This window comes from Cheilinus undulatus, linkage group 5 (assembly GCF_018320785.1).
Source record: "Cheilinus undulatus linkage group 5, ASM1832078v1, whole genome shotgun sequence".
In the NCBI taxonomy this organism is placed as follows: Eukaryota; Metazoa; Chordata; class Actinopteri; order Labriformes; family Labridae; genus Cheilinus; species Cheilinus undulatus.
The window spans coordinates 43,875,826-43,903,280 of NC_054869.1; the positions used below are offsets into that span (position 1 = coordinate 43,875,826).

General features: G+C 38.6%; 2 protein-coding genes across 8 annotated transcripts in view; one reads left to right on the forward strand and one right to left on the reverse strand.

The window, feature by feature from the left end:
- LOC121509775 (leucine-rich repeat-containing protein 43-like) overlaps nucleotides 1-27,455 on the forward strand; it is a 75,862-nt gene that overhangs the window by 32,156 nt on the left and 16,251 nt on the right. The window lies entirely within an intron of this gene.
- clip1a (CAP-GLY domain containing linker protein 1a) overlaps nucleotides 1-27,455 on the reverse strand; it is a 46,341-nt gene that overhangs the window by 4,843 nt on the left and 14,043 nt on the right. The window contains exons 4-26 of one of the 7 annotated variants that reach the window (XM_041787249.1): nucleotides 26,810-26,934; nucleotides 26,502-26,718; nucleotides 26,224-26,421; nucleotides 26,014-26,105; nucleotides 24,755-24,815; nucleotides 20,879-20,983; nucleotides 18,815-19,723; nucleotides 18,517-18,633; nucleotides 16,633-16,690; nucleotides 16,415-16,498; nucleotides 16,131-16,287; nucleotides 15,877-16,042; nucleotides 13,678-13,893; nucleotides 8,910-11,342; nucleotides 6,335-6,472; nucleotides 6,116-6,222; nucleotides 5,828-5,948; nucleotides 5,674-5,726; nucleotides 5,475-5,495; nucleotides 4,860-4,977; nucleotides 3,811-3,961; nucleotides 986-1,038; nucleotides 349-354 (exon numbers count right to left, since the gene is read on the reverse strand). In XM_041787249.1, coding sequence (XP_041643183.1) covers nucleotides 349-354; nucleotides 986-1,038; nucleotides 3,811-3,961; nucleotides 4,860-4,977; nucleotides 5,475-5,495; nucleotides 5,674-5,726; nucleotides 5,828-5,948; nucleotides 6,116-6,222; nucleotides 6,335-6,472; nucleotides 8,910-11,342; nucleotides 13,678-13,893; nucleotides 15,877-16,042; nucleotides 16,131-16,287; nucleotides 16,415-16,498; nucleotides 16,633-16,690; nucleotides 18,517-18,633; nucleotides 18,815-19,723; nucleotides 20,879-20,983; nucleotides 24,755-24,815; nucleotides 26,014-26,105; nucleotides 26,224-26,421; nucleotides 26,502-26,718; nucleotides 26,810-26,934 — 5,706 coding nt within the window. Of the gene's footprint in view, nucleotides 1-348; nucleotides 355-985; nucleotides 1,039-3,810; nucleotides 3,962-4,859; nucleotides 4,978-5,474; nucleotides 5,496-5,673; nucleotides 5,727-5,827; nucleotides 5,949-6,115; nucleotides 6,223-6,334; nucleotides 6,473-8,909; nucleotides 11,343-13,677; nucleotides 13,894-15,876; nucleotides 16,043-16,130; nucleotides 16,288-16,414; nucleotides 16,499-16,632; nucleotides 16,691-18,516; nucleotides 18,634-18,814; nucleotides 19,724-20,878; nucleotides 20,984-23,779; nucleotides 23,856-24,754; nucleotides 24,816-26,013; nucleotides 26,106-26,223; nucleotides 26,422-26,501; nucleotides 26,719-26,809; nucleotides 26,935-27,455 lie in introns of those variants that run through there. The other 6 variants (XM_041787252.1, XM_041787251.1, XM_041787250.1 and 3 more) reach the window with 6 other exon arrangements.

Here is a 27,455-nt window from a genome sequence, read left to right on the forward strand (position 1 = left end):
TTTCTACAGTGGAAAAAATGTGATTAAATATCCGTATCGGTATTGGTATCGCCAAAATGAGTTTTAAAATATTGGCATATCGGATATCGGCGAAAATCCAAAATCAAATATCTAATGTGCCTTTTATACGGATGCACATCTAGTCTAGATTTTATGGTAAAACTCTCTAAGTTACTCCTGATTAAATGAGCATAAATAAATACACAAAGGTTCTATGGTGAAGCTTGGTTTTTCTTCGGGAGACAGTTCACATTTTCTAACAAAAACTACAACGTGATCTACTGGACGAAACAGTGACGGTGACAGACAAACATGCACAAGTGAGGCTGATGAAAAACATGAACAAACCGCTGCCTGATGGTGGTGTAGCATTGCCAACATCAGAGACAGGGCAGAAGAGAGGAGAAGAAGAAGAAAAAAATAATGAGATTCAAATTAGGACCCATCCACTACCGGACAACAGTCAAGTCATCACTGACACAGAATACAGTATAACATTTTAGAATAAAAGAGACTGGAGGAGAGAAGTAAGAAAGCTGATGACACACGTTATTACTCCCCCCACCGTGGAAGAACAAATGCACGTTTCACATTCATGGTAATTACTCCTGGAAGAGCCGGGTATTTTGTACATTATAAAATCAATTTTAGTCCAATTACCCATCAAAACATTATACTGTAAAACCAACACAAGTCATCAGTAGGCTTTTAACTTCAGAGTCTGAAGCTGCCATCAGAGGCCATATTTGTTAGTACATGTCAGAGTAAGCAGCACAGTCATTTCACAAACAGCATCCAGTAAGACCGCTTCCATACCACTGGCCCACTTGTTAATTATTTAAGATGAATGTCATGTTGTCAACCAAAAAGGTTCCATGGGCCAGGGTAGGGAAGTGTCTTTAAACTGAATTTATGAATGAAAAAACCTTTAACATAACTGAACCTATGATGGGTGTAATGGAGATGAATGAAAAGATACACAAACCTGACTCTCTGCTGTCTCTTTATCTTCCCTAAGTTGGTCCAAAACTGCATCACCTGAAAACAAAAACATCAGGTAAAAAAATAAAATATTAAAGGTCATTTTGTTTTGATTGTTTACAACACAACTTTGATGTCTTAATATCAGAAAAATAATTGAACGCTATTATGTGAGAGGGAGTAATGATGTTTTGAACATCATCCCTTCTGTAGCTGAAGGCCAGCAGCAATATTCAGAACATCTTGACCTCGAGCTGACATCTTAATTATACAACAGTTACCCAAGCAACAAATAAAGGCTGAAAAATTAAAAATCAATGACTGAGTATTTGTCAACTCCATCCACTTATGTACACTGTGTGTGCACTCACACTAGGCCATCCGTATTCGTACCGTGCTACAGTCCACTTGACCCCCTCCCCTGTCCCCCTTTGGCCTGCACTCACACTGCTCAACGCATCCAGGCCTGAGCACAGATATGTCACGCACCGTCATCATCACATGGAGAATCCACTGTTGATGAATTTATATGTGTTGATGACTCAGTATACATTAACTCATTGAGTGCCAGCCCTTTTGTAAAATGGAAAGTGGCTTGTGCCGGCGTTTTTGGCCATTTTGAGTCATCTTTCAAGACCCACAGAATATTTTGTACTATGACTCTGAAAACACCAAATAACTCAAATGAAAGAAGAAACTCTCTATTTCATCATGGAAAAAACGTTTGTTTGTAGCTTGTTCCGTTCTTGATTTATCCTAAGTTGAATAGAGGCTAGTTTCACCAGAAAGACCACTTTTTTTCTACAAAGCTGAGAAAAATGCATTTTTGTGAAAGAGAGTCTGTCAAGCAGAGCAGTGATTTGAATGTTTTAATTTTGCCTTCAAAGACATAAAAGACATCTGAAAATTGTATTACTAATGTTATTTTATTGTAAAATAAATAACAATGCTTCCTGTCACTGCCATGCCATTCACACGCTGGAACTGGATGGCCTCCATGGGACCCTCCTATACGCTCACGTCCTTTCCTGCTTGTCGCTATATGCATCAAGCTGGCAAGAGGCTGCCTTTTTCCTCTGACGCACGGGGGAGACCTCGCGGCATTCTTTAGCCCCTTGGCCGGCCGAGGCAGATCAATGAAAGTGCCAATCCCTGGATTCGCTGTCGTTAAGTTCAGTGTCGATTTCAGTGGGTAAGCGATTTCTCAGGCAAAAGTTTTGTTTCTTCAGTGTCTATTTTAGAACTTTTAGCTTAGATTACCTCCGTAACGATCGCTCTGCTCTTTGACCCCAGGGCCTCCACCTCTGATCTTTGATGTACTGTCAAATCCGACTGAAGTGTTCCAACTACGTATCCCCGGACCCCAAAATTACTCACGTGGAGCGTGAGAGCGCCCCCTTGTGCCAGCTGCTAAAAAAACACTTTGACGTATATATACGTCAATGGCACTCAATGAGTTAAGTATTGTTTTTAGGCTGTAAAATAACAACTGATTTATATGATATGTGATCTGACACCAGGGTTATTTCACCTGACCTGGGACCTCAGTAGGCTACGTTAACTATACAGAGCCCAGAGTTAATCCTCCCTCCAGCATATAATCTGGAGCCTGATCAGAGTTCCAAGCACTTCTTCTGCTGAATGAAACCAAGACTTTTTGAACTTTTGAACTGAATATGAGCCCCTACAGTCATTCCATACCTTTATGCGCCATGAACTGTGCCATCTCTCTGCATTATTATTGAAGCCTTTCAGAGCTGAATCAAACAAGCTCTCATGTCATAGGACAGCCTGTGTCAAGAGCAGGATTAAATGATCAATTCAAAATAATCTTTTACCACGACAAGAGAAATATTAACCATCTGATGAGAACGGGAAGTGAATACGCCACAGGATTAATAAACGACGTTCTGTTCAAACGTCAGCGCTCAAGATCACAATTTCACTACTTGATGACATGAAATAGAATTATAGGTAACTTAATTCAGTGGATAATAATTTGGCATTATAATTTCATAATAATGAGAGGTTAAATCAGACAGAGGTTAACCCCGGCACACACTTGTCTGTGTGTTTTGCAGACTCTCCTCTACGCACAGGGGATGAAAGGTGTTTGTTATCCTGTGAGCTGCTATTTTTGGCTCACTCAGGGGAAGAAGCATTATTTCACCAACCAAAAAAAAAAGTTTCTGGCTCTGCCATCTCTATCAACCTCTCTCTTTAGGATAGTGTGTCTGTTAAGCATGCAGCTGCTGCCTGGTGTGCTCGGAGACTCTGAAGTGGTTTCTTTTTACGTTGTTACTTAACGTTACGTCACATCCCTACACTAGGGCTCCTTCATTTGCATTCATGCCGTGAAGGAGCCCTAGCCCTTGTCCTTCCATGCCAAGGCTGTGAAGCATGCCATGCTCAAGAACGGAACGAATGTGCTCACACTGGTCAAACGTACTGGACTTTAGGCTCAAACGTGCCCAGGCACGGTATGAATGGCCTAGTGTGAGTGCGCCCTCAGTCTGTCCAGACTTTCCTCATACAGTGTTAGCATTTAGGTCGTGCATTATCATAGGACTGTACAGTATGAACACATAAATCGTGCGCCCTGGTTGGGTGTCATAAACTATTCAGCTGCGCAGTGTAAACTGACATTCCACTGCAACTGTTGTAGAGTTGACTTGAAATCATACAGTGTACAACTCACCTGGCTTTCCTTTGTTTATCCCAATGCCAACCACAGCACAGCTGCTTCGCAGTATGCATTTTTACATGAGCGCAATTCTAGTTTATTTGTGATTCTCAGGAATAACATTGATTGGTGAGATCTAGTTGTACCTGAGGGCTTGTTGATGTTTTCAGTTCCTGATTTCAGATCCTTTTCCAGTTTCTGAACTCGCTCCTGGAGATTTGCCTTGTCCTGCTCCAAGGCTTGGATTGTACCCTGCAGAGTCTTAACTGAGGCACTTTCCCCCCGCAGTACAGCCAGCTGTGTGAAACACAATACAAAACATACTGGTAAAGGTTGTTTAAAAAAAAAATCACACTTTGCTTTAAAAGCATTATGTTATTAATAGGGCTGTCAAAGTTAACATGTCAAAAATGTAAACACAGATAGATATTTATTATGCACAGCTACCTCCACTTTGTAAAACAAGCTAACAAGCTCTGCAGAGTGAGGAAAGTGAAAGAATTAAGGAAATATTTCATCACACTTACGCTTTGTTATCTACCCATTTCTTTGTTCTTTGCTAATCTCAACATGAGTGGCAGAGAGGAAAATAGGAACAGGGCGGTGAGTGAATAAAGTTGTGGTACACTGTGCTGCATTGCTTGCATGTTGTCAGGACACTACAATATAAATAAATGTAATAAAGCTTATTTTGTCACTGACACACACTCAAGTTGCATGCAATTAGGACAGGCCAATAGTTTTTTTAAGCCTGTTTTTTTTTTTCCGTTTTTTTTTTTTTTTTTAGCTCTTGATTATAGTATTTGACCGATTTTATCAAGTCCTCAGTACTTAGTTTTTTTCCTTTACATGTAATCACAAGTTGTAGTGATGACAGATCATTGAAACAGTACTGTTGCAGACTTGCACTAAAATTAAGCTTGAAAACCATCCCTGAATTGTCAATTTTTTGATATACCCTCCCCAATTCTGGAAGTAATGTGAAGTTATAAGTGTTGAGGGATTTTAACATACTATTCCCTGCAAAGCCTGTTGAAAAAATTGCTGTAGAAGCACCCTCTGCGATCTGTTATTGTTACTACGGCGACTAAAAGTCAAGAAGTCCAAGTTTGTGTTTCGGAATACTTTTGCTTGGATTTATTTTTATTTGTGAGCCCAAAAATACATACAGTAGAGCCATGCACTTGATTCTCACCTCACTCTTAAGATTTTCCACCAACTGGTCTTTCTCTGATACTAAGGCACTGTTTTTATGGATGGACTGTTGGAGGGCGGCCTTCTCCTTGTCGAATTGTTCCTTCAAGGTGCTCTCACTGTCAATTGCACAACACAAACTACATCACAAAAGCTACACAACAAAAGCTTCACAACATTGACCCAAATTTACTGAACTGTTTTCAGTAAATATTTTTGACTTTGGAATTCAAACGATGCATGTCGATTTGACGTTGCTACATGTCAATGTAGGAATGAGTGAAAAATGGCAAACTTTTTGTGTAGTTATTGTTATGGGTGGAGAAATAAACCAGGTGTTTCCTATCTTGATACAAAACAAAATAAACATGTTATACTTTTTTTCAAGGATTTCTAAAGACTTGAGATGTACTGTGCTGTGAGGTGTGGTTACATTACACTTTAAACCTACAAACATTTACACCTAAAATGCAACAAATTTTGTTGAACAAAAACTTGATTTGGCAATCTTTGCCTGTTAGACAATATCTGCTTAAATATACCATATGTGTTTAAATGTTTTTACCGTGACATGGTGATGACAAACATCAGATGATATCATAAAAGTGCAAAGTACCTGAAGGCATTATGTGGCAGGCTTTAAAGAAGAAAAAAAGCATGAAAGATCATCTATTTCATTAAAAAAGCACTAAATCTTCACAAGGATGACTGAGGTTAACGCATTTTATTTATATTAAGACAACACACTCTAAAAGTTAAGATCGAACTGCAGAGATCTGAGAACGCACGAGTCAACACTAATGATACATTCTTACCTTTGCTTCATCTCTTTCAGCTGTTTCTTAAGTTTGGTGTAATCATCTTTGAGCTGAAAAAAGCAAGGTTAAAAACAAAAGTATGGTCAGAAAATCAAAAGGTAAAGCATCAATGTCTTTCTTTTCTAACAAACTAAGAAAAACAGAGTTGCACCTTGACAACATCACCCTGGCCTTTGTTTTTGCTTTCAAGTTCCTGCGTCAGCTTGTTGTTTTCATCTTGCAGAGTCTGCAGTGACTGCGTCTTTACTGAGTTCACTTCTTTGAGTTCCTCACTAAAAAAATATAAATAAATATGCATGATTGAAAATAAAATACTGAAACGTGAAACAGAACAACATCATGCAGACGAAGAAATTCCATCTTTTTCATAACCCGGAAAAAGAATGAATGTTTTACATTTTACCATTTGTTTTATTTAGAAATTAAAAGATTAACTCACAGTTCCTGGCACAGGTTTTTTGCCCTCTGAGTTTCATTGCAAAGCTGTTCTTTTGATGCCTTCAGATCTTCTTGGTACTTGGAATTTTCCTCCTTCAATTTTTTAAGCTTAAAACAAAATGAGAAGTATGTTTGTGGCTACTGCAAAAGAAATACATGTTTATCCAGAAAGTTTATCATGTAATCATTTAATACTGACTTTCGCAAAGGGAAACCTTACCTGAGTTTCCGCCTCCTGCTTTGAGCTCCGCAGCTCCTTCAGCGATGACTCGGCTTCATTCTTCTCCTTCATCAAACTGGCTTTCTCTTTTGTCAGCTGTTCAAGAGCCTCAGTCGTCTTACCAGAGGCCTCTTGAGCCTAAACAGTGGATGAACAGGATATTAAGTCAGAACAACAGCTTCAAATCACAAGCAGCAGCAACACAGATTGAACCAGTCCAACCAGAATCGACTATTCATAATGCATTATTAACCTCAACCAATTATTCAGTTTAATATTTAATTAATTGGCTGCATGCTTATGAATTAGCCATTTGAATTACAAATCTCATCTCTTCAGGATTTGTGATTATATTCTGGTTGATGATTAACAACAAAACATTTAATCTACAAAGGAAACAATCAGATTAATCTCTAAAATACTCAACAACCTGTGGCCTCAGAACGGATACAGATATTTCCTTAAAAATCTGCAGCTAATTTTTTTAAGTGGTAGCTCAAAGGCAGTGTATTTGGGAGTTTCTCAAAAGTTCACTGAAAGTCTAAAAATATTTCCCTTCCATATTCTCCTAAAAAATGCCCTGAACTAAGATAATGGCTGTCAAATGATGAATTTGGGAATTTGCAATTAATCATTTTGATAGTCAGTCTGGACTTATAACATTTTAACTGCAATGTTTAGATTTTGTTTACTTATAATTTATTACGTATTTTTTCAGTCTATATAGAAAACTTGAAACAATTCTTACCAGTGTGTTGATTTGAGATGGAAATAAAGTCAAGGACATGTATTTTATAATCCTGGCTTTTTGATATATAGTTGAAATGAATGCTGCACTGCTACGCCAGTGTGGACTGAAATCATGACTCAGAAATAAGAGACAGTTTCAAAAAGCTTATCCTATCAAATACAGCATCAAACAAAGTTACATGTTGAATATGCAGGAGTGCATGTACAAAACGACTTAGTTAAGTCCAATGTGTTACAGTTTGTGTCAGCATTTACACTTTTAAGGAAATAAATACATACAGTGAATTAAGAAAGAATTCAGACCCCCTCCACTTTTTCCAATTTTGTTATGCTGCAGCCTGATGCTCCAGTAAAAAAATAAATTTAATCTTAACTTAGCATCCCATGATGACAAAGTTAAACACCATTTAAAAATGTTTTCAAATTTATAAAAAAAATATATATACATATCTAAAAAACTGAAATATCACACTGACAGAAGTTTATAGACCTTGTGCAAAAACATTTGAAATTGAGCTCTGGGGCCTCCCATTTCTGTGAATCGTTGCTGAGATGTTTCTACACTGTGATTGGAGTCCACTTGTGGGACTGGTTTAGAGAGGTGTGTGCCTTTCCAAATCATGTCCAATCAATTGTCGTACCACAGGTGAACTCCAATCAAGGTGCAGAATCATCTCAGCAAAGATCCAGAGAAGTTGGATGCACCTGAGCTATATAAAGTGTTTTTGCAAAGGGTCTGAATACTTATGTCAATGTGATATTTCAGGTTTTTATTTTTCATACATTTTCAAATTATCTAAAATCTGTTTTCACTTTGTCATGATGGGGTACTAAATGCAGACAGATGAGTTTTTTTTTTTGTTTTTACCTGTAGCATCAGGCTGTACATAATAAAATTGAACTAAGTGAAGGGGGTCTGAATTCTCTCTGAATGCACTATGGTTGCTTCCTCTGTGCAAGTAACCCAGTTATGGGCATCTATTAGGCTACCTTCCCAACAAACTATTCTTTTTTATGCTTTGACTTTGTATGTCTTTTTTTTTTTTTTAACTATACTTGACTTGATTCGGCTACAGAAAAAAAACAGCTTTTCTTTTGAAAGACAATGAGGAATTTCAGGTAGATAATAGTAATGACAGCTTAACCACAAGGTATATAAAGTAAAAGAATAATTAATTGAAAATAGAGAGGCAAAAAGGTGAAATATTTGAGGTGCAGATTCTGTTTAAATTGTCCACTGAGCTGTCTGTGAGTCTTCCAACTATAATGTGACTTTAACAACAAAAGAGCAAACAATGAACCTAATTTATGCATATACTGCATTAATTTCTGATCTTAATCGTACTGTGGTAAACATGTTTACACTGACAGCCCTAATATATTTCATAACCTCTAGTAATAATAATAGTTTCTAAGTCTCTCAAGAAATGTCACTGTAAAGAGGATTATTTGGGCTATAATGTAAACGAAAACAGAGCTGACAACTGATTTACAGAATGTCTTGAGAAATTCCCACATCTACCTTATTTTAGCAATGAAAAAACACTGAAATCTCTTTAATCAATTGATTACCTTATATCTATGCAATCATGTATTGTAGAAAATTCTGCCTGATGTTAGATCACGTTATAAGCCCACAGGCACAGGCTGGGAGCTAAGAGGAGTTAAAAGCTGTTAGTAAATGGAAGATGAAAGTGAGACATGAAAACAAAAGGAAAAGGAGAGGGAGACATACTAGCAGGCATGCAGTAAGTAGGTGATAGCCCCAGCCACTCTAAGGTGCTGCGTATGTGAGCATCAGTGATTACTACGTGGGGAGGAATACCTCAAGCTGCTTAGAAACTGCACTTTTGAGTTGGGATTCGAGCTGCTTGACTTGCTGGGTGGCTTCATTTCTTTCCGCCTCGAAGATATCCCTCTTGGCCTGAAGATCTGAGATACTGTGGGAATACTCTTGGTCCTTTTTGACAGCATTCTTGCACTGCTCTTCCAAGTGCTCTTTATCAGTTTGTAGGCCGTTGATATCAGCTTCTAGTTTTTTCTGGCTTTCGTGCAACTTCTCGATCTCTCCAAGCAGTTTGGAACGTTCTAAGAGCCAGTTTTCTTGGCTAGTGTGGAGAGAAGAAATGTCCTGTTCCATTTTACACCATCTGGCTAAGAGGTCATCCTTCTCTGTGGTCAGGGAACTCATCTGTTTGTCCATCTCCTCAAGCTTAGATGACAACTGTTCTTTATCTACTGCCAGCTGATGACTATCTTGTTCTTGCTGCTTCATTTGTGTTTTCAATGCCTCCAAATGCACCATTAAAGACTTCTTTTGCTCATCAGCATTTTTGAGGTTAGAAAAATTATTTTTGTTTTCTTGGGTAACCTTGGACAACTTTTCCTGCAGCTCTTCAATTTGTTTGGAAAGACCATCCTTGTCAGACACCATTTTACTCCTTTCACTAGACTCAACCTGTAACTGGGTCTCGAGAAGGAGCTTAGCCTCTGACACAGACTCGGTCTGACTTTTTAACTCCTGGATCTCCTGAAGCAGAGTCTGGTTCTCTTTCTGCAGGGACTGCACTTTTTTATCAGCCTCACTATTCAAAGAGTGCAGGCGCTGGCAATCATTTGTAAGATTGTCAACCTTTTGAACAAATTCTAAATTTGACTTCTCGAGATCTTTTTTCAGTTTTGCATGCTCTTGATCAAGTTCTTTTTTGCGTTTTTCAAGAACCTCAAAATCAGACTTTTGCTTCTGCAGTTCATTTTGTAGGTCAGCTTTTTCTTTCTTCAATGAGGTGATCGCTGCTTCAGCCTCGTCTTTTTGGTGTTTGGTTTCCTCTAGCGTTGTTTTTAAATCAGACTGCTCTTTGATAGAGACAGCATTAGCTCTAGAGTAAGAGTCCAGCTGGTCCTTAGCCATTCGCATATCACTAGCTAGCTTATCACGCTCAAGAGAAAGAGCTGTTCTCTCATTGATGGCTTTTGTGTGCTTCTCTTCTAGTTCTGACTTCTCTCCTGCCAAACGCTCATAATCCATTTTCTGCTGCTCTAGCACTGACTCCAGGCTCATCTTTTCTTTTCTTACTGCATGAAGAGCCATCTCTGTTTCTGAATTCTGCTGGAGTAAAGCCTTTTTCTCTTGCTCAAAAGATGAAGAAGCTTCTTTATACTTTTCATTAGACTGAAACAACTGTTCTGTCACTATTTGGAGCTTCACCTTCACTTCCTCTACCTCTCTGTGAAGCTCTTCCTTCTCACTGCAGACCTTCCTCTGGGTTGCAAGCAAGTCTTCTTTCTCCTGCAGGAGGTGAAGCCTCTCTGAATCAGTCACCTGGCTGCTCGTCTTAAACTCCTCCAACATTTGAGCAAGGCTCGTTTTTGAGGCTTTGAGTTCTTCACATTCACGGATGGTGCTCTCTAAGTCTTTCTTTGAAGCACTGAGTTTGTTCTGGAGCTCCTCCTTCACTGTTTCAAGGCTCTTTTTATCCGACACAGCAGCACTGATTTCCTGTGACATCTCTGACTTCTCTTTGGCTAGTGTTTCTGTAAGAGCCTGCAGCTGGGTATTCTTCATCGTAAGATCTTCTTTTTCTAAGTTCAAGGACTTAAGCTTTGCCTGCAACTCAGCATTCTTTGCATCGAGAGATTTCTTTGCATTTCTGGCAGAATCTCGCTCCAAAATCAGATTGTCCTTCTCACATGTGAACTTTGACTTGCTTTCATTGAGATCTTCTTCCAGGCGGGACTTCTCTTTACAGGAGATTTCATAGTCCTCAAGTAGCTGCTTATTCTTAGTTTCAATTTGCTGGATGTCCTGTTGATGTTTTAGCAGTGAGTTTTTCATCTCTGCATTTGTGTTTTGAAGCTGTTCAATTTGAGCCTGGTGTTCGCCTTCAACATGTTTGAGTTTTTTGTTTTCAGTCTGTGCTTCCTGAAGAGAATCTTTGAGCTTCTCCAGCTCCTTGTTCAGGGAAACATATTCTTCATCCAACTGCTTTTTGTTGGCAAGTAGTTCCTCCTGAGTTTTTGAAAGCTTATCTCTGGTTAATACCAATTCTTCATTTTGGACTGAAAGCTCCTGGTGACTTTGCTCAAGAGCACAGAGCTTCATTTGCAAATCTGAGAGCTCTTTCTTCAGATTGTCTTTCTCTGCTTTAACAGCATCAATCTCTTGACACCTTTTATCCAGATCGAGACTCTGGTTTTCCATTTTTTTGCGCAAATTTTCAACATCATGCTTGGAGGAGTCAAGCTCAGCAGAAAGACACTGGGAAAATAAAGATGAAGAAAAAAAGGATGGGGATACATTTACAGCAAAAAAGTAAAGTGAATCCAAAAATAAACCAAGCGGATATGGTCAAAAGTGATATGCAACCGGAGAGGTTAAGCTGCAGGAAAAGCTCAAAACGGCACAAGATCACTCTGCAATGATTTTCAAAAACACAAAAAGTAGAACACTTTCACTTCGACCCACAATTTTTACAGGTGCATTAATGAATTATATTGAAATAATGGATAAAAGCATTAATGTAACAAAAAGAAAAATGGCAGCACAGAACATGAGCATTATCACTTGTAGCTGTGGAAATAACATCTTGTGTCATTATGGGAATTAACAATTCACAGGTATTGTTTTATATCTGACTCTTATAAATGAACAGTACGTTAATTCTGCAGCCAAGGGGCTCTCAATCAGGGGATTGAATCCCTGGATTAAAAAAAACATATCTGACTGCACAGATGCATCGTCAAACAAAGCAAATAGAGATGATAAGAAGTAAAACTTTTTGCTATAAGTTTAACATTTTGTTATGTATCCTTGTCATTATGAATCTGATGGATCTGGGAACAGATGCTTCCAGTCTGAGGGATGTTTTAAGACACAGCTCATAAATAGAATGGAGGGACATGTCAATCTGTATTTTCTTGTCTTACATTAAAGGTTTGTGTCCACAGCTGGTGCTTTTAGCACTGGCAGTGCTCACATCCTCAGTATCTGAATGCTTCTCACGAGAAGTGTTGCTAAGTTATGAAAGTGGACTCCTGGAAATTTTACCCCTAAAAAGACAAGTCAGGTTGTTTTCTCACTGTCGTTATCAGAAGTCCTGCCCTTCTTGATTTTGATTGTCCTGTGAGGGATAAGTGCTGATCCTTAAGTTGTTCTGTTTTCAGCTGAGAGTGCTGTGAGCCTAGTGATAAAAACAGCTGATGCAGTGGGCTTTCAATTAAGAACACTGCAAGCTAAGAATACTGGACTACACTGGCTTAGTGCTGAGAAGAAGCAAAACAAAAACAAAAACAACAACAAAAAAAAAAAAACAGCAGCTGTGGACACAGGTCCTAAAGGCAACAGCCAATGCATGTTTAGTTGACATGGCATTGCTTTGTGGAGTTTTGAACAGTTTGGACAGTATTAGTACAGGACTTCTCTGTCAAAGCAGACAGCCTCCCACAAATTCCTAACAAAACTACCAAAATTAAGGATTTCTCTGGCTTTAAAAACTGTCGGAAATTTTTGAGGCAATGCAAATACTTAAATAAAAAGGATAACAAAGGTTAAGTCATTTTCCCAATTAATTTAGACATTTCAAGGAATGATCAAAAACCTAAACCATGGTCTCATGTTGTACATTAATACCTTTTATAATCTAGAAAAAATCTTACAAAAATCTATTTTTGATAGGAAGTGAAAATGTTCTACTTTAATAAAATGTCAGGCTAATAAACAATGCTTGCAGGAATAAATATAATCAATTTAGTAAAGCAAACTGGAAAAATAAATGATAATTAGCTGAAAATACAGCATGAAGCTGATAAAAGTAACTCATCTTGAAACCAGCCTTTTGCATAAACATCCATTTAGTTGCTGGATGACAGCTTGTTTATCATTCCCAGCCAAGTATTTGCTTGGCTTTGCAATAACCCAAAATTCCATAAAATACATTTAAGACAAATTTTCTCAGTTGTATTCCTGCAAGCACAAAGCCCCCATGACACAGAGGTATGATAAACATGAAAAAAGCTCATTAGCCTTAATGTCAGAGGGAAAAGAGGAACAAAAATGATCATCATGGTGGTTATCAAATATGAAAATGTTTATCATATAGACTTATTACTGGGGTTAATGGACATTAGAGAATCTTACTCTCAAGTTTAAGCTGATCATTTGAAGTACAGCTTGGTTTTGGGGGCCATGTGCTAGGGTGGGTAGTATCAGAGTTGTCGCTACCTAGACCTTGAATGTACAAAGCCTGGGTTTGCTGAAGCTTGCAACCCTGTTAAGACTGTGATAGTCATGATGCGTGGTAAAGAAGGTAAGATGAAGAATGTCTGCATGTTGGCATGGTGGGCAGTGAGAGCAAGCATGTAGGCGCTGCTCTGAGACACTCCTGCTCAGCTTCAAGGGACTAACTGAATGGGTCTGACTTTTTGATGTACAAAAGAACAGGTGATTTTTCCCTGCACATTTTTACAGATCAGCTTAAGAGAATCAGTGATATATAAAATAATTTTTTAACATTACACTTGTTTCTCATGGTAAGGTTAAAAATTTTTTGCTTGACTTCTGATTCTGTACTTTTGAAGATGTTCCATGTGCTTACCTGAACTTGTTCCTTGTATGGCTGAAGCTCAGATACCAGCTTCTCCAGCTCCTGGGTTTTGTCCTTTGAAGAGGTGAGCTCCTGTTTTAACTTGTCAGCCTGACTGTTGAGCACATCCAGCTCCTTCACATGGAGCTCTGAGGCATTAGACATCGATTTCTCATGTGCAGCCTTCAGCTCCTCAACCTGAGTCTCACCCAGTTTAACAGTCTTCTCCTGGAAACAAATTTGCATCAATAAAAAATATCAAGACAAAGTTGTTTAACCTTTGGAGGCCAATGTGTATTTGTACACAGCTATGTCTAAATCCACATACTAACATACTGCCTACAACCAGAGGTGGAAATAGAACAAAACTTGTGTAATCAAGTAGAAGTACAGTTATTTTGGTCAAAATATACTTCAGTAGAAGGAAATTTACTGGTCTCTAAATCTACTCAATTAAAAGTACAAATCAGTAATTTAAAGTTTACTCAACATACTGTATGTGTGTTGATGCTAGAGCTGTGCAGTTAATCAAAAAATAATCAAAACCAAAATTTAGAGCCTTTAACTGATGTAAATCTGCCGTGTCAATTATTTTGCCTTGTAATTCTCTCTGTACTAATGCACTACCCCTTAAAAACAAACTACTGGCTGTGCAGTCACGTGATGGGCTGCCAGGTGTCGCAAGGCTTATAGCCTGCTGGAAACCCAAGAGAGGAAGAAGTACTAGTCACGTGACACTGTCCCATCCAGTCCGCTAAGACTCAAACACTGAGCTGACTGTGCAATGTGAGCAACAAAGTTATTTTCTACTTTTTATACAACAGTATAAAAATAATTTATTTTTTAGCGAGAAATACAAGTTGTTTATTTTCTACTCTTCTTGGAAAATTTGACTTTTCCAAAAAACCTTTTTATTTCAGCTGATGTGAGTTTTTTTCAATTGTTTCAATAAATACACATAAATTATTTATCCGTGCATGTTTCTTTCAGTTATTAGTTGTTCAATTATAAAAATATTTACAGAACAAACAGAGTCGGAAGTTGGAGGTGAACCAGTCGTTCAATAATCGTAATCAAGGTAAAAAGTTCAATTACTCATGATTTTGATTTTTGCAATAATCGCCCAGCCTTAGTTGATGCCTTTGGTGTTGTACAGTAAAATATGATCTTTTTTTTTTTTTTTATGTTTCGTAACAAGAATATGAATCTCTAACCTGGCTGTGCTGAAGGCACACCTTTATTATAACTGAAATGCAACAGCTGTTTTTGGATGCAATATGAAATCATTCTTTCACTATGTGCTCCTCACCGTCATGTAATCAAAGCCAAACTTTCATGTTATTGACAGAAGCTTGGACCTCCTTGATTTGACTTTTAGTTTTATTTTTAAACTGAATACTGTTACTTTTAAAATATGTGAAGTACAACAGTTCCCCAAATTATACTCGAGTACAATTACTGATTTTAAGATGCGCTCAAAAAGTACAGGTAAACAAAAAGCAACTCAATTATAGTAAATTGGGTCAATGTTATTTTCCAACCCAGCCTCCTACAAAGTCACACAGTGTGTAATGCATACTGTGTTGTAACCCAGCCGTTAGTATGCTGTTAGCAACATACTAAACTCTAAACAACAGTTTAGTTAATTCCTCAGATGCACAAATATTTCTGGTCCTGAGCTTTATCTGAGTGCTATCTGACAACATTTAAACATGCTACAATGTGGATGTTTTTATTTTTTACAGTGCTTACAGGGGAGTCTGACAGGTGCAATGCATTGTGGTGCAGTTTGATGAGACCAATGTATTCCTGTTCCAGACTCAGAAATTTTCTCCTATGGAGTACACACCTGAAGACTATATCGCATAAACAAAATTTCATACTATGATTTCAGAATAAGATACATACTCAGTGTGATGTCAGTTAGTGTGAATAGCATATAGCATACAGTATGACAGTATGTGGTTTAGGGCACTGTTATACACTGCCAATTCACTAAATGGTGTTTTTATGCCTGTTGTTGTTTTGAACATTGAAATTTTTATGCTGCTGCCTTGTTCTGATTTTCCTTGTAGAAGAGATTTTGTGTCTCGGGGGGGGGGGGGGGTCCTAGTAAACTAAAGGCTAAATAGAGTTTTAAAATTATATATATATTAACACACACAGACACACACACAAGAAAAAGGCTCATGACTGTTCTAGAATACGAACCAATTTTGCAATCTTCTTCTGTAGGCTGCTCATTTCAGACTGATGTGTATCTCTGATGTCTTTCAGCTCCTGCTCCCTGCATGTCTGTTCCTGCTGGAGTTTTTCATTTAAACCTGCCATGTTCTCCTTCTCTTCTGACAGTTGGTTCTGTAACTCCTCAAGCCTCCTTAGTGAGGATAAAGAGAGGAAGAAGAGGATTTTAATTCATGAAGGGAAAGAGGCTAATAAATGAGTTAATATTCACACTTTATTACCTTTCTTTCTGTTTGAGATCTTCATTCATTTTGGTCAGCTGTTCTGAACTATCACCAGATGCCTTCATCATGTCTGAAATATCATTTTCCAGTTTGCTTTTGTCCTTTGAAAGCTGCTCAAGCTTCTCATCTGCAGCCTTTAGTTTCCGTTCCAGCCCTGAGAATGAAAAATAGCTTTACGGATTAATACTCAACAAAACATGGGAAAACCAGGGACAAAAAAAGATCTCTGCACACTTAAAAAACAAGTGCTCTAGAAAGAAACAAACATCAGATGTTCTCACCTGCAAGTTGACTCCTTAGAGTCTCAGATTCTGTGGTCAGGGATATGCACTGCTCCTCTTTCTTACTGAGCTTTTCAAGTGTTTCTGCAACATAAAGACATGAGATTTCAGATCCTAGAAGACTTTCTGTACTGCACCGATCAAAACAGCAGTAGAGGACAGGAAAATGTGCGAGGGAAAACATTTGACAGCAAAAACCAACTGTCTCTTTTATTTACCTTGCATAGTTTTGGAAGAACTAGCCTGCTGCTCTGTGCTTTCAGCCAACTTTTGTTTCTGTGGGAAAAAAAGATACATTTTTTCAGAGACAGCTCCAGTAGGGAAATATATTTAGTTTTTTAAAATATATCCATTGATTTTCAAACAAGATAGTTATTAGTTAGACAATATCATTGATATCAATATAGGTTAGAATGCATTGAATTTGATGGCAGCAACACATCTCAAAAAAGTAAGGATGGGGCAGGCTGCCAGTGAAACTCAGTTGGTGGAGCAGACCCCATAAGTTGAGACTATAGTCCTCAACGCACTGGTCCCAGGATTGATTCCCAGTCTCTACAGTGTTTGGTGCATGTCATCCCCCACTCTCTCTCATATTTTCTATCTCTCTTCAACTGCCCGATATGATAAAGGCAAAAAAAAGGCTCCAAATAACCTTTAAAAAATAACAGTAGTGAAAGAGCAGAAAAAGGCTAGAGAAGTAAAAACAGCAGGAGGACAACTGTAACTAATTAGGTTAATTGGCAACAGGTAAGGAACATGACTGAGTGTAAAAAGAGCATTTCAGCGAGTCTCTGAGCAGTAAAGACAGACAGAGGTTAACCAAAAGTTGTGAAATTATTTCAGAAAAATGTTCCTTAACGTAAAATTGTGAAAACTTTGAATATCCCACCATCTACAGTACATACTATCATGAAAAGATTTAGAGAATCTAGAGAAATCTCTGTAATCAAAGGACAAAGCCAGTGGTCAGTATTGGTTGCTAGTGATTTTTGGGCCCTTAGGTGTCACTGCCTTAAAAACAGGCATAATTCTGTACTGGAAATCCTTGCATAGACACAGAAACACTTCCAGAAATCACTGTTTATCAACACAGTTCACTGTGCCGTCCACAAATGCAAGTTAAAGCTGTATCATCAAAGAAGAAGCCATATGTGAACACAATCCAGAAATGTTGCTATCTTCTCTGGGCCATTTAAAATAGACTGGGGCACAATGGAAAACTGTTCTGTGGTCAGATGAATCAAATGTGAATATTTTTTTGGAAACCACAGATGCCGTGTACTGCGGACTGAAGAGGAGACCATCCAGCTTGTTATCAGGAAACAGTTCAAAAGCCTGCATCTCTGATGGTATGGGGTTGCATTAGTGCCTATGGTGTGGGCAGCTTACACATCTGGAAAAGCACTTTCAATAATGATAGTATATAGAGGTTATAGAGCGACATATGCCCCCATCCAGATGTCCCTTTCAGGGAAGACCTTAAATGTTTCAGCAAGACAATGCCAAAACCCCATACCACATCCATAATGACAGCTTGATCTCGCAGTAGAAGAGTCTGGGTGCTGAACTGGCTTGCCTTCAGTCTAGAGCTTTCGCTTATATAAAATATTTGGTGCATCACAAAACTGTTAAGCAGCTAGAATTCTTCATCAGACAAGAATGGGACAGCAGTCCTCTCCTGAGACTTCAGCAACTTGTCTCCTCAACTTCCAGACGTTTACAGACTGTTGTTAAAAGAAGAGGGGATGCTACACAATAGTGAACATCGCCCTGTCCCTACTTTTTTGAGATGCGTTGCTGTCACCAAATTCAAAATGAGCTAAAATGTATAATTAAATGATAAAATGTCTCAGTTTTCAAAAGGTGATATAATGTTTATGTTTTATTGTGAATATAATATGGTTTATGAGATCTGCATTTTTCTGGAAATTGGGTTGTATTTTGTGTTTTACCATTCAACAACTAAAAATATTCTAAAAATATTTTTAAAATATTTTTACCATTCAACAACTAAAAATATTTTAAAAATATCCAGATATGATCTTTGATGCCTCCAGCACAGACACTGCGGACATCTAACATTAAGCTGAAATTCTCACCAATCCCTCAAGTTCCTGTTCCAGGGTGTCCTTCTCCTGCTGTACAGTGGTCAGACTCTTCTGCACAGAGAGCACCTCCTGTTGTCTGCTCGCCAACTGAGAGCATAATTCACTAACCTATATCATGTGACAAGAAATAAATACAGTGAACAAGCAAACAGTAGACAAATATGTATAATAAAACCAAACAATTTTTCTATAAATGCCCATGCAAAAATAAAAGACACCACCTCATTAAAAACACGACATAAACAGAAACTAAAGAACTTAAACACTTATGAGTTAAATAAGAACTTACCTTTGCATCCTGGCTGCTTCCCTGGTTCTGAACCACCTCTAACTGACTCTTCAGGGTCTCAACCTCCTGGTTACCTTGTGCTACCTGGCTGCGCAGAGCCACCATTTCTGCGATTTGCTCTTTGGTTTCTCTTTCCTTGTCTTGGGCCTGCTGTCCCAACATTGCTTCTTTCTCCTCAAGCTCCTTTACTCGAATTTCAGCATTATGAAGCTTCCCAAGAACATCCTCCATCTCCACAAGGTGCTGCTCCTCGGCCTTTTCGACACTGGTCCGCACAGACTCTTCCAGTCGCTCCTTGTCCTCAGTCAGAGACACCAGCTGTGCCTTCAGTGCTTGCTTCTCCTGAGTCCAAGCTGCTGCATCAGCTTCATGTTTGTCTCCAGCCTCCTCTAGAGCCAGCTTGTGCTCCAACTTCAGCTTTTCTAGTGCACTTTTAGTTTCTACAAGTTCTTCTGCCTGAGCACCTGCTCCTTTGCTAAAGGATAACTTCAGCTCCTCCATGGCTTGCTGGTGAGAAGCGGAAGCAGACTCCAACTTGGACCGCCATTGCTCAATTGTCTCTGCGTTTTCTTTCTCAGCCTGGCTTAGGCGAATCTGCAGCTGCTCATTGTCACCAGAGATCTTTACAGATGTAGCCTGGATTTGTGCAACAGCCTCAGTGTGGCTCTTTTCTTGGGCTTCTAGCTTTTCCTTGTATTTTGCCAGCTCTTCTTGCTGTTTAGCTTCCTGGGTAGCCAGCTGATCCCTCAAAGAGTTTATCTCTTCCAAAAGGGGAGAAAGAGCCGAGTTTGAGTCGTCAGAGCCCTGCTGGGTTCCAAGACGCAGCTGAAGGTCAGCTACTTCTCTTTTTCGCAGTGAAAGGTCCTTCTCAAGCTCCATAATACGGGATTTTTCTGACACTGTTGCAACCTTTAAAAGCAGAAATCTTGTAGTCAAAATCATGTCCAAATCAGAACTACTGTGTGCAAACAAAAGTGTTTCATTCTTACTATTTACATTTTACTAAACTGCACAAATTAAAATCTGAGTGGTAAACTGCAGCTATAGATAACAAGGCACATGGTAATAATAACACATAGAGCTATCTAACATCAACTGTTCAATTTATTATATTTAGAGAGCATACTCTTACTGATCTTAAACCAAAAGTATTACACTGACCTCTTGTGGTTATAAAGATTATGGTCCCAGTAATGGGAGTGAACACTGAAATCATGTATGGAGCTAAAGGCAGTGTAAACACATTTCTCTCCATCTATCAACCTAAACATATCAAGTCAACAATTGAAAGCCTTATCAAGACAACTGAATAACTGCTTAAAATCGACATTTTCTCTGTAAAATAATCAGAACCTAAAGACGCCATCATCCTAATCCCCATGAAACTATAGAGCAATATTTATCTGAACAGCCCTTACAGCTATAAAACACTTGGGGAACACAAGGCAAAGAGGTCTGGGAGGTGGAGCAGATTTAAGACTAGCACAACGCAGGGACACCAAATAAGCAGGACAAATGGATGCTGGGAAAGACCGGGGAAGTAAAACATAGGATAACTGAGAAAATGATTAGCTGGGACAGGGAAGAAGTTTGTCTGTCTGGTTAAGCGGTGATATCAGTAAAGTAAGAGTGAGTCGAGATTTGGTATCTTGGGTGATAAAAGTAGAAGTAACAGAGGTATCTTTCAAAATGTGGATAGGTTTGTAGTTACTTTAATGAGGTACAACTGTAATACGAAGGGAGTTATTGTTTTAAAGAAAGAACTAAAATTCAACTGTAGACAAAGACAAATTGTAAGTAGCTTGCAAATATTGGCACAGGATTGACTGATTAAAGCATTTAAATAAGCCTTATCTTTGTGTTAGATTATTTTAGTAGCAGTATTTTATAAATCAAAGCTTTTGAAAATGCATTTGCATGGTTTGTTCAACAAAAGCCAAAACAAACCAAAATCTCAATTTACTGCTCAACACCTCTCTGTACCCCTTGCGTATTTTACTGGCCACCATCCCAGGCCCAGGCCCTCTTTTCCAGCGCAGCACACTGCAGAGCAGAAATCATTACCCTAGTGTCTTCTAACTCTCTTTGGAGTTTCTCAGCTTTGGTCTTTTCAAATAGCAGGCTCTGTTCAAGCTCCTTAATGTGGGCATGCTCCAGTCTGGTCTGCGTCTGTTAGTAAACAAGGGGGAGAGGAAGAGAACACACCAGTGCCACCATCACATGCCAGCCCAACGCAGACAGAGAGGGAGGGAGACAGGAGAGGATGGAAGGGTTGGGACAATGGAAATAGGCATGTCTCTGAGTGTGTTTGTATGTACTGTGTGTGTGTGTGACTTTGTGTATGAGTGTCTGAGGTACTGAGGAGGCAGGGAGTGGTGGAGCGTGGACATGGGAAGACACCCCATGCAGAACTCTCAGGCTGTGCCATCAACAGCTGCATACGAGGGGGGTGAAAGAATGGTGGGAAATACATAAGCAGCAAAAGAGGGGGGCATGTGTTGTGGATGTGAGTATGTTTATGGAGGCAGTTTAGAGATACTCATGCAAAAAAGACACCTGGTGAACAAAGCACATTCACTGTTAACCATACATAGAAAAGTTTAAACGTGTGAAAGCCAGCAGGTAAGTTAATTAAATATGAGTTCACCACATCATGGAGAGAAAGCAGTGATGGATTTTCCCAGAAAGTATATAAGGAATTGTGCAAAAGTCTGAGGCCACCCCTAGCTTTGCTGTTTTAGTTAATAATTTAATGACCATCCACATTTATTACTCAGTCTATTAATTAAGATTTAACCTGAAAATTCAGCAACTAGGTACATCAAAAAAATAATCTAGAAAAGCTCCAACTGTTCAGGAGCTGATTATTATTGGAGGATTTACATTGAAATACATGATTAGAATTAATACTTTTAACCATCAATGTGATTATCTGCGGTTAATACTCTGGTGTGTATGACTGAGAGAAGCACTCTATGTGCAGTGTAGTGTAAATATATAGGCTAAACTGAAGTGCAAGCCAATTAATAGTAAGCACTAGGAATGCACAATATTGAATTGTTGCCGACGTCCGATTTGCAGATATTTCCAAAGTCATTTAAGGTGATACTGATAACGACATACTGTATATTCACCTTTTTGTATTGTAAAGAGCACCAAGTATCTCCAGTGCAAAGAGAGGCTGAGTCAAGCAGAGCTGAGAGAAGAGCAGGGAAGTAGACAGTCTGGTAGCTGTTTTATGTTTGGAGATTCATTCAGAATGTTCAGGGCTAATGGTGGGCCCCCTTGAGTCAGTGGCACCCCAGCCAACTAACTATACCTGATGGCACAGTCGTATATTTTACCAATATTTGAGGCAAATACATGATATATACAGCCAATATGTAAAGTTAATATATATCGGCTGTACAAGTTGGTTGAAAATATCAGCAGAGATTTTCATATCTGCCACTACTAATATGTAATGTTTTAAGCATATCTGCTACTTAGAACATGCCGATAATATTGCACATCCCTTGGAAGCACAATGGCATTATGAATAAAATTAAACTGAAATGGGGCACAGTCAAGTGTTGGCTTGAAAAAAGTCACCTCGTCTGCTGCTGTCATTGTCATCCTCCACCTAAAACAGCCAAAATACTCTAAACTTTTAGTGAGCTGGGCTAGTTAAAGTGATCCAAAGTTGAAATCCATGTTGAAACTGGCAGGATAAAGGCTAGATGTCATGCTAACAAATTAAAACATGCACAATCAAGTGCTTTGCACGAGGAATAGCATGATTATTAGAAAAAAAAAGGCTAAAACAAATAATCTGACTTGACCTAAGACTTTTGAACAGTATTGTGCTTCATTTTGAACCCAACATAGTTTGCTATAAAAATGATTTATCTAATAGAGTTTATGATTTTACAACAGAAATTTGATTTGAAAATAAATTCTTGCATTTCGAGATTGTAGCCAAGCCTTAACTGTGCCACAATGTAGCCTGAAGCATCTTTAATATCCACACTGCTTTCTCTCTTTGAGTAAAAGGCCAGTGTCCACACCGTGCACTGGTAGTCAAGTTTTGTACAAGAAACCCCCAATGATCAGACCACCATGTGCAGGATTTGTGACCAACTCCACAAAACAATCTGAACACAGGAGGATCTCAAGAAAAAGAAAGGAATCCCATCTGACTCCTTGTTATGTGTGTGATGAGTATGAGCTTTTTTGGGAACTTCCGGAAGTATTTGCATTCACAATTCTGAGCAACAGGTGTAGTTTTTTTATATAGATGTAAAGTTTATGTAAAAAGGGAAGGAGCCCCAATTTTAAATGTTATGCAGAAGACCTATATCAGATAAAACAACACAAAGTCTTCCATGGCCACAATCTGACACAATTCATTGTGCTGTCATACTAAACAACTGATTTTCTGCATCGAAATGTAAAGAACAGGGGCATCAGGGGTATGATAACAAATCTCACTTACTGACTTTCTTAGTGCTTTGGTTGTAAAAGTATATTATACTGTCCAATTATCCTGTATAAATGGAGTGGGTTTCAACTGAAATGTAGCCTGGCAAAATTGTTATAATATAGAATTACATTTTAGGTGTAATTCCTCTTTAGCTGCTGAGGGAAAACTGAATACAGGTCTGTGACTGGGCAGTGAAATGACAAGGAAGCATCTCCAGTGGTTCCATGCTGAGCACTGGACCAACAAGAAAGACGAGGACGGGAGGGAAGAAGAAGCAATAACATCACATCACTTAACAGGGAGGCACTGAGGGTTATAGCACAACATTAGTAGACCTTCAACAGCTTGAAGTCAACAAAGCATTTTAGAGATTGGCCTATTTAGAGACCTTTTCATTGGTGTTTTATTAAAGCTGCATGCAAGTTTTAAATAAATCCACAGCTGTGAGTTAGAAATTATCAGTTAGTTTATACATTTAAAAAAAGATAAAGGGATATTCTAACCCTGCAGCTCTCATTTTTATACATCTATTTTGAGCTTGGATGCCTTCAGGGTAATTGACAGGATCCCTGTGTAGAACTGTGGAGCAAATAACAATTCCTTTGATCAGATAGTAACATACATACCGCTATGCGCAATTACTTTGCAAATCATAACTAGGGATGAGGACAAGACTTAAAAAAGAAATGAAACATCAGAGTTTGGTCTACTGTGTTAGATTAGTGTAATATATAAAGGAAAAGCAGATTTTTGCAACGATGCCTGTAGCTTTAATAACAAACAAGTTAAATTATATCTGTTTTTCCATGATATGTAAAATCTAATCATAAAATAATTGCTGAAGAGTCACTTTTACCTATAACAGACAGAACTTTATCAAGTCTTTCTTTAGGTTTTCCCATAAACCACATTATTAACGTGGCAAAACAGCAAGATTTAGAAAAGGCCTGGCATTTTTATCAAAGGCACAGTGTTCGTGCAGCCCTAGGTACATGTGACAGCACATCATCTAATGCAAGATGAAGTCAGTATCAAACTGTTCATGCAAATATAGCTACTGGGACTGCAGAAGGAGAGGCTTAGACTGTTAACAGTAGGAAGAGATAATGCAAATAATTTGTCTAGAGCGCTGCAGTCCACAATTTATTAAGCCTGTATCCATGAGGGCAGAATAAAGTTAAGACATTAAGTTAATTCACTTATTATGTAAGGACAGAGAAAGAGATGTACATTTGGTAGGCTGGAACCCTGACACAGAACAAGGATAACAGGCAACTGAGGCACCTGCGACCTCACTTCATATGTTAGAATTTAAACTTTATAGAAAAATGTGAGTCTCCTCATGCTTTTTATATAATCAATATGAAGATTTCAATCTGATTGCAATCAAGTAAACAAATCAGTATTTTGGTTTGTAAAGACATACTCTGAAAATAAAATGAAGATTTTATTGATGTGGGTTTGTGTTGTGATTTTACCTCCAGGTCTCCTTTGGTAATGCAAGCTTCTTCTACCCGGAATTGAAGGTCCTCCACCTTCCTATTTAACAAAAGAAAATTATAACAATCTTACTGGAGCTTTATGTTGTTGTGGACTTGAATGCACATTATGTAAATTCACTGCCAGGAGGCTCTTGATCAAAGCAATAATAAAAGGTGGCAGTGAGGATAGCCAGTGGTCATGTGTGATTTCCTTCTACTCCCCAGCTCCTCAATAAAAACAAACTGACACGTCAGTTCCTTGTTCAAAAGAACGAAACACTGGTATGTTAAATTATAGTTCAGCTCACTGTGCTTTCACTGTTTAATACTGCTACACTTTCAATACTGAAGCAGGCTAATGTTTACCCTTAGCGTTAGCTATTAGTAACAACAACACACACCGGGAACCCCGGTGTGACAGTTTAAATGGTGCTGGATCAACTAGTGATAGTCCAGTAGAGATGTTCCAGGGGCTTGACTTCTGAACACTATAGTTTACCTTTAAAGTTAGACATTATGACACTTGCTTCCCTTATATTAAAATGTATTAGCGCCTGCATAGATATTTGTGTCGAAGTGTTTGCAGAGTCACAAAGTGAATTTAAAGGGATAAATATTTGGAAAAAAAAAATCTGTGACTTTGCAGATGCCTTTGCAAACAGTGATGACGTGCTAGGAAAGTTCTTGTTCAAGTCCAGTAATTTTTTCAGTATTGTGTCTTTCTGACTCTTTTGGATTTGGGAATGTTTGTACATACATGCAGTCTGAAACAGACACAACCAGTCTGAGGGATGTGCTTCTACATGTTCAGTATGTACATGTCATCACTTTGTGGTGTTTGCTGTGTTTGGAAAGTGTTAATGCCGGATGAGTTTTGTCATGGTAGCCACTATGACAACTATAAAAATTAAGGATTTCTCTGGCTTTGAAAACTTTTGGAAATACTTGAGGAACAGTAAGAACTCAGTTAAAATATATATATATATATATATATATATATATATATATATATATATATATATATATATATATATATAAGGTTTGGTCATTTTTAATTAATTCAGATATTTCATTACAAAAATTCTGCCTGTTCTGTGATTAATATAACTGGGGAACTTAAAGTAAAGTCGATTTAATCACAGTCCTTTCCTAATGACTTTATTAGTTAAATCACTTAGATAGTATAATAGCATCGTGATCTGAGAAGCTAATTAACTAAATACCATTGTGTGTCTCTGTTAGCTCAAAGTCCTTACCTACGCTCCTCCTCCAGCTGATTCAACAGCTCCACTTTCTCTTTGTCTGCAGCTTCTACCAAGGCACGTAACTGGTCCATCTTAGCCTCCATCTTTCACAAAGTTCCACAGTGGTTATTAGAAAATTAATGCATATGAAGGGCATTTAAAAGAGACGTTAACATTGAGAATAATTCTGAACTGTTACTAGTGAACACTTAGTGAGCTGACCTGCTCCTGATCATCCCTTAACAAGACAATTTCTTGCTCCATCTCTCCGACATGGCTGGTAGCCTTGGCAACCTCAGCTCTCTCCATGTCCCTCTCAGCCATCAGCTGCTCAATGTGCTGCTGCTTCTCCTTCAGCGCCTCCTGCAGGGCGGTAGTGCCTGAAATCTTTCGACTGTAACGTGACGATGTCTCCGTTAACTATAGAGGAACAGAAAACAAGCAAGGTCAGATGAGACAAACTTTCTAATGTGTTAAGACTCCAAGTGTCGAAGTCTCACCAGGCCTGTGCGGCTGGGCTTGGCGCTTACTGACGATGTCACAGAGCTCATGGTACTGATAGAAGAGGCACTGGGGCTGCGCTTTAGCCCTGACGGTGTGGCCACCACTTTCCGAACTGTTGTTTTTGCTTTGGCTGGAGTGGTGGAAGGGAAACCAATGCGTGTGACCTTGTGCACTGGAGCAAATAAGCCATACTTGGGTTGGCACTGGAAATATCTGGGGACAGATAATTGAAATCGTGGTAAATAAGTGATTGACAGGAGTACAACAACTCTTTGGTTGACTACAGGTCTGTTTGCTTTGGTACCTTGTGCCAGCAACAGCCCCATCATTCTTTCCTAGCGGCTCATCTAATTCCACTCCACACCACTCGCCTTTCGCAAAATCTGTTTCTCCAAGAAAGCGCACCACTCCTGCTTTTGTACCACCAACCTAGGAGAAAAACACCACACATTAGCCAACTTTTAATCTTCTCAACTGATAAAAGAGGCCTAAAGGGTAATCAGCTTTAACTGGTAATAAACCCATGGAGAGATAATTCCATCAAAGCAACAAAAACAAACACATACCAGCTTCTGACTGAATGTGGGTAAACGTTCAACATGAGCAGCTAAAAATGTACAGCTTCTGTATTTCATTTGTTATTACAACAGCTTTCTTGTTAAATAAAAGCAAGTAAAATGATCTGTGAGGGTTCTTGAGTGTACAGGGCAAAAGCATAATCTGTGTGGGCAGTGCCCTTTTACTACTGTGTTTAAGTGTACATACTTGCACAGGCCAAAGTTACTATCCATGCAGAAGTTGACTTTAATCTCAACATCAGAGTGGGTGCTGTGCACCGGTCTACACCAAGCACAGGTGAAGAAACGTAATTTGAAGAAAGCACAAAAGCATGACTGCTCTTTGTTAAACCTTTGATACTGACTGCTCTGTGTTGCTAATGTGCAGATGTG